Source organism: Charadrius vociferus, unplaced genomic scaffold (genome assembly GCF_000708025.1).
Source record: "Charadrius vociferus isolate BGI_N301 unplaced genomic scaffold, ASM70802v2 scaffold163, whole genome shotgun sequence".
NCBI classification, from domain to species: Eukaryota; Metazoa; Chordata; class Aves; order Charadriiformes; family Charadriidae; genus Charadrius; species Charadrius vociferus.
The window spans coordinates 7,161,347-7,167,344 of NW_009648332.1; the positions used below are offsets into that span (position 1 = coordinate 7,161,347).

A 5,998-nucleotide genomic window follows, 5' to 3' on the forward strand; every position below is an offset into this window, starting at 1 on the left:
TTTTTTTTGTTTGTTTGTTTTCTTTTTTTTTTTTTTCTTCTCTATTTTTTCTTTCTGGGATTTAACCATTTCACACGCTGAGAGGATCCAGAGATTCCTTGGGCACAAACCAAAAGGCAACTACGGGGAAAAAGGATGGTTCGCTCAGCCCCCTGCCCTCCCTTGCCAATACCAAAAGCTAACCTGGAAATCTAATACCTCTTTCCTGAAGGAAGCGGTTGCTGGAGGGATCCGAAGGTTGCAAAGTGCAAAAATCTTTAAAGTTATGTGGGGATTTAAAAAAAAAAAAAAAAAAAAAAAGAAAAAAAAAAAAAAAACGAGCAAAGAAACCCGCAACACTAGAACCTCATGTGTCACCAAAAGCGATGGCTTTGCAGAGCGCTTCTCCCACCCGCCCGAGACATGCAAACTCCTCTATTTGTGAAAATACTTCAATAAAAACAAGTTAAAGTAACTGTTCTCAGGGATTGCTTACTAAAAGTAACACACAAAAAAAAAGCATTTATGATACTGTAAATACTATAGTATATGTGTCAATTATTAAATTGTAAAGTTATAATTATTTATAATTCTGTCTTTTATTTGGGGGATACTTGAAATTGTTGTGGGCTGGGGCGATTATTTTTATTATTGCTATTATTATTATTATTATTATAACTATTATTTAAAAAAACCACACAAAACAAAACCACAGACAAAAAGAGGAGGAGGCACGCGAACATTTCTCAGGTTCCCATGGCATCGTCGGCAGCAAGAAGGGTGTGGGGGGAGGCGAACGTCCGCTTGACTCGCAGGCCTGGGACGGACGGACGGACGGACAGAAGGAGGAGCCGCAGCCCAGCGCTTGAGGACAGCGAAGGAAGGGACTCGGGGTGACGCTCGCTTGGACACACGTGGATGCTGGCGATGGAGGACACGAGCCCATTGCCTCCCTGGGGAGGGAGGGAGGGGGGGACAGGCGCAGCCGTGACACCTCTCCGCACCCCTCTGCTTCCACGCTCCGTGGTGCGGCCAGCGCTCAGCCCTTCCCGGCTTCACCCCGCAGCGGGGGCAGACTTTCCAATCCCGTGCCGGCGGCTCTTTGGTTTTGGTTCATTTCTTTGCCAGCGGGTCAGGAGGGCTGGGGGGGGCCAGGGCTGGTCTGGACGGTGACTTGGAGTTAAGAGAACGTGGGCTAATTATCTGCTGTCTGGTTTGACTTTGAATATTTTGGCAAGTGACTTGTGTCAGCGCTCCGGCCAGGAAACCAATTGTACTCAAGTCTCTGTCACCACTGAAATAGCGGTCTTCAACCAGTCTGTTTCTCTCTTTTTTTCCTTTTTTTTTTTTTTGCGTGCGTGCGTGTATGTGTGTGTGCGACCTCTTCATCTGATGTTTAATAATAAAAGGGATGAACGTTAACGCCTGTATCTCTATTGCCTTTTTCTGAAGTCAGAGCGGTCACCATGCTTGCTGGGGACAGCCTGGTGTCGCCGGCAATGGAACAGGGCAGAGCCCCGGGGAGGAGGCACCATCACAGCCTCCCCCCGTGGTACCCAACTCCTGTGCCCCAAGGAGGGGGACGGAGCGTTGGCAAGGCACTCTGGCTACTTCGGGGTGCAATTCCCTGCCACGCTCAGCATCAGCAGGTCCCTGCCCACCCTGGTGCCACTGTCCCATCTCTGCTGGCTAGAGCAGTGTTGGTGCCCACGTCTTGGTCCATCCTACAGCCAGCCTGGACCACAGTGAATGTGCTGCAGTGTGGGATGGGGTAGCACAGTCGTAACTCGGGGTTCTTGGGTGCTGCTGGCACCCTGGGCTGCTTTCTGCAGGGCTTGCTGAGGCCCAGGCAGACTTGGCCCCGAGGCTCAGAGAAGGTGGGGAGGTGAGGGGACACACACACATCTCCAGGACCAGTGGGATCATCCCAAAGAGGCTCTATGAGCTGGAGAAGGGGGGTGGTGGTGGTAGGGCCATGGTGTCTCTGCCACCATCCCAGCAAGTGTGGCTCAGTGCTGGTGGTGCTAAGTGTCTTGAAGACTCCTGCCACGTGGCCGGCTGCGCCCCTGGTGAGTCTTGCTGGGTGTCCCACCCATTTGGGGATGCCCTGGATCCATGTCATGTTTCCTGTTCCCACCTGAGCGGGATGGTGGTACAGTTCACACTGAGCCTGTGGCAGGGGTGGGCTGTGAGCCCCCAGCTCCCAGGCTGTCACCCTGCCAGCTTCAAGCAGCCCATCTCCCCACCAGGGCCGAGGACATCCATAGTGTCAGGGGATGCCTATTGTGCTCTGGGCTTGCCTCCTCTCTCAGAAGCCCTTGGCACAATACTGTGCAGCCCGGCAGGGAGAGGTATCTCCCTGCTTTGCTGGCACCCCCATTTCCCCATTCTGACCTGCAGGACAGGGCTCAGGGGCTCCCCCTGACCTCACACGCCCCACTGCCAGCCTGCCATCATGGCCCATCTCTTCCAGGACTGTCCAGTTCCCCGTTCCCCCCAGCGAGAGCCACACGGCTGCTGCGGAGAAGGTGCTGGTTTAATGCTGCAGCACAACCTGGAGCCAGCCCTGTGACAACACACTACTTGAGGCGACTGTGCCCAAACCGGAGTCCTGTCCCCAAGCCCCCAGGCTCAGCTGTGCTTGTTGATGTGGCGGGAATGAGCGTGCACCGCCTCCACGAAGGAACCCACGTGCTCGGGGTTCATGTCAGGGTAGAGGCCATGGCCCAGGTTGGCAATGTAGCGTTGGGTCCCGAAACCCTCCAGCATCTTCTTCACCAACTCTCCAATCTTCTCCTGTAGGCACGGTGGGAAACCACGTGTAAGACGCATCCAGCCCAGGTTACTTCAGTCCCCAGCCATCCTGGGGGACTGCTGGGACAAGAGCCACCACTGCAGGTGGGGAAACTGAGGCAGAAGGCCTTCATCACAGGCTGGAACTAGCCCCCGCTGCTAACAATGGCCACAGCTCACCTTGGGTGCATAGAGAGCGCAGGGATCCAGGTTCCCTTGCAGGGTGACATCTTTCCCTGTCTGTGCACTGCAGCAGGGAGGAAGCAGGTGAGTTGTTGGTGTGGTGCAGAGGATGGGGGCAACCCGGTAGCCTCTGCCACTGCTGCAGGGCACACGGGACCCCTCAGCGCAGCCCTTGGTTGCTGTTGAGCTCCCCGTAGCGTAGGGGCCCTACTATCCCACCTCTGGAGCAGAAATCTCCAGGCCTGGGATGGTTCAGGGCAGAGGAGGTCAGGGAACCCAGCCCAGGCTGCTGCCCAGGCACCTGAGCGCTCTGCCAGATTCTTACCGAGCTTCCTGGGGCCGGATGGTCCAGTCGAGACCAACCACCTCGTAACCGGCATGGGCCAGGTCGCGCAGCGCGTAGTGTGCGTCCTTCGCAAAGATGATCTGGGGAGGGAGGAGACAGGCAGTAACTCTGCTATGGGTCAGCCACCTCTCCGCAGGTGGAACTGGGAGAGGCAGTACCCAGGTACCGGGGATGCACCCTTCTCCTGGCAGCCCCCAGATGCCAGGGACAATCCAGGGACTCACCATGGGCACCAGGGGTAGTGCCTCCTCCTTCAGCTTGCTCTTGACAGCCTGGGCGATGTCTCGGATGTAAGGCAAGGCGAACTCCTGAAACTGCTCCGGGCCCAGGTGCCCCGCATGGGACTCAAACAGCTGGAGCGCCTGAAGGGGACATGGGGCTGGGAGAGCCGCACCTCAGTCCCTCCTCCTCCCAGAAGCTGGACCCTCTCTGCTCCCTGTCCCCAGTCCCATGCCCTCCTGCCAGGCCCTGTCCCCATGCCCCAGGACACACCTGTGCTCCAGCAGCCACCTGCCCCACCAGGTAGTCAGTGATAACATCAGTCAGCAGCCGCAGCAGTCGGTGGCTTGCCTCGGGGTGACAGTAGAGCCAGCTCTTGGCCTTGGCCATTGTATTGGAGCCACCACCTTCAATCATGTAGGACATGAGCGTCCACTGTGGGAAGGAGATGAGTGGAGTGAGGAGGGTGATGGAGTCAGAAGAAGATGTGAGGGGCCGGTCACGGTGCTGGAGGTAGGACCTGTGAGCATCCCAGAGCCTGGGACACAGCTGTTCCTGCACTGAACGTCCCCCACCTGCACACCCCTAATAGCAACCACAGCTCTGGGGGTGTCATGGCTGGTATCACCCCAGAAGAAAGAGCAGAGAAGCCCAGCTGGGAAGGAGGAGACACATCACTTACAGGCGCCCCAGAGAAGCCGATGAGGGGCACCCTGCCCTCCAGGCTGTGTCGGGTCAGCGTGATGGCCTGGAAGACGTAACCCAGCTCCGCGGTCACATCCACCTTCTGTCGCAGTTTTAACAGATCCTCCACCTCCTTCAGGGGCTCTGTGAACGTGGGTCCTTTGCCAGGGACCATGACAACCTCCATGCCCAGTGCCTGGGGACAAGGGAGAATGGAAGAGGCAGGAATGGGGTGGCCCTGAACCCAGCTCCGTTCCCAGCCACTGCTCCCCACTGCCAGCCATGGCTCTCACCTGGGGCACCACCAAGATGTCAGAGAAGATGATGGCAGCATCCAGGGGGAATCGTCTGAGCGGCTGCGGAGGGGAAGAGGCAGCGTCAGTGGGGGCTGGGACCTCCTCCCCATGGAGCACATGGAAAAGCACATGGGGCAGCAGGGTCCCCAAGGGCTGCACAACTTGCTGGAGCCACCCAGGGTTGCCAGACCCAAGGTTTCTCCTCTTCCCCATCTAGGCAGGGAGAGGGGACACACAGACTCCCCTTGGAGGGTGCTCACCTGCAGAGTCAGCTCACAGCACAATTTGGGGCTCCGGCAAGTGGCGAAGAAATCCTGCGCCGCCCGGGTCTCCCGAAATTCTGCAAGGGAGCGGCACGAGCGTTACGGGGTGCGTGCCGAGCCCCACCACCACCCCCCTCCCTGCACACCTCCTCTGCCTGCTCACCGGGCAGGTAGCGCCCGGCCTGCCGCATGCACCACACCGGCGTGTGCTCCGTCTCCTCCCCGCGCGCCGCTCTCAGAAACGTGTCATTCTTCAGCTTGGGGAAGCCCTTGGGGCTGTGGATGAAAAAGCAGAGATGGGTTGTCACCCACGAGGGGTCCAGGTGCCCTGCCAGACCACCACGGCAGGGGACAGGGGGCCAGCGGCTTGTCCCCACTCCCCAGATGGTGACCGCAGGGAAGGGTTTGCGCCCAGCTGTGACAAACGTGACACATGCTCCCCATCATGGTTCGGGGTCTGCTCGGGATCGCAGGGCCCTCCCCGCAGAGAGGTGATGCCCAGCCCAGGGCCCCACCAGAGCAAGTTATCAGGGCCAACAGCTGCTCATGCCTGGAGAGATTTGGGGCCAGCGGGGCACGGGGGGTGGGTGGCCCTACCACCGGCATCCCTGGCCCCTATCTGTGCCATGCAGCCCCCAGAGGCTCAGGCGCCGGCCAAGGTGGCAACCATATGTCCCCAACCTCCCCCCTGCAGTGTCACTGCCACGGGCGGGGGGGGGGAGGACAGCCAGCACCGTCTTGGTGTGATAGGTGGGGGCCACAGGGATAAAGTCCCCAAAACCTCCAGTGCGGGACCAGTGACTTCACCGCCACACCAGTAGCGCTGCTGATCCATCCCAGTGCAGGATCAGTATTCACAGTGCCTCACCACTGCGGGATCAGTCCCCCCCAGCGCCTCACCAGTGACCCCAGTGCAGCATCCTGGTGCTAGCACCAGGGCCACACCAGTGTCCCCAGTACAGGATCCCAGCACCAGAGTGCCGTCCCCAGGACCACAGCGGCGTCCCCCGTGCCAGAGCGCCACCCCCAGGGCCACAAAAGTGTCCCCAGTACAGGACCCCAGTGCCAGTGAGCCGTTCCCAGGGCCACACCAGTGTCCCCAGTACGGGACCCCAGCGCCAGAGCGCTGTCCCAAGGGCCACACCAGTATCCCCAGTACGGGACCCCAGTGCCAGTGAGCCGTTCCCAGGGCCACACCAGTGTTCCCAGTACGGGACCCCAGCGCCAGAGCGCTG

General features: G+C 58.9%; 1 protein-coding gene across 1 annotated transcript; it reads right to left on the minus strand.

Moving 5' to 3' along the window:
• Positions 1–2,497: 2,497 nt before the first annotated feature.
• UROD (uroporphyrinogen decarboxylase) lies at positions 2,498–5,683 on the minus strand. Its single transcript, XM_009884851.1, has 10 exons — positions 5,664–5,683; positions 4,927–5,039; positions 4,761–4,840; positions 4,498–4,560; positions 4,203–4,400; positions 3,794–3,955; positions 3,526–3,663; positions 3,281–3,381; positions 2,953–3,019; positions 2,498–2,775 (listed from the first exon to the last, which is right to left on the minus strand). The coding sequence occupies exons 1-10, from the start codon at positions 5,681–5,683 to the stop codon at positions 2,611–2,613; spliced, it is 1,107 nt and encodes a 368-aa protein (XP_009883153.1). The 3' UTR covers positions 2,498–2,610.
• Between the last annotated feature and the right edge of the window lie 315 nt (positions 5,684–5,998).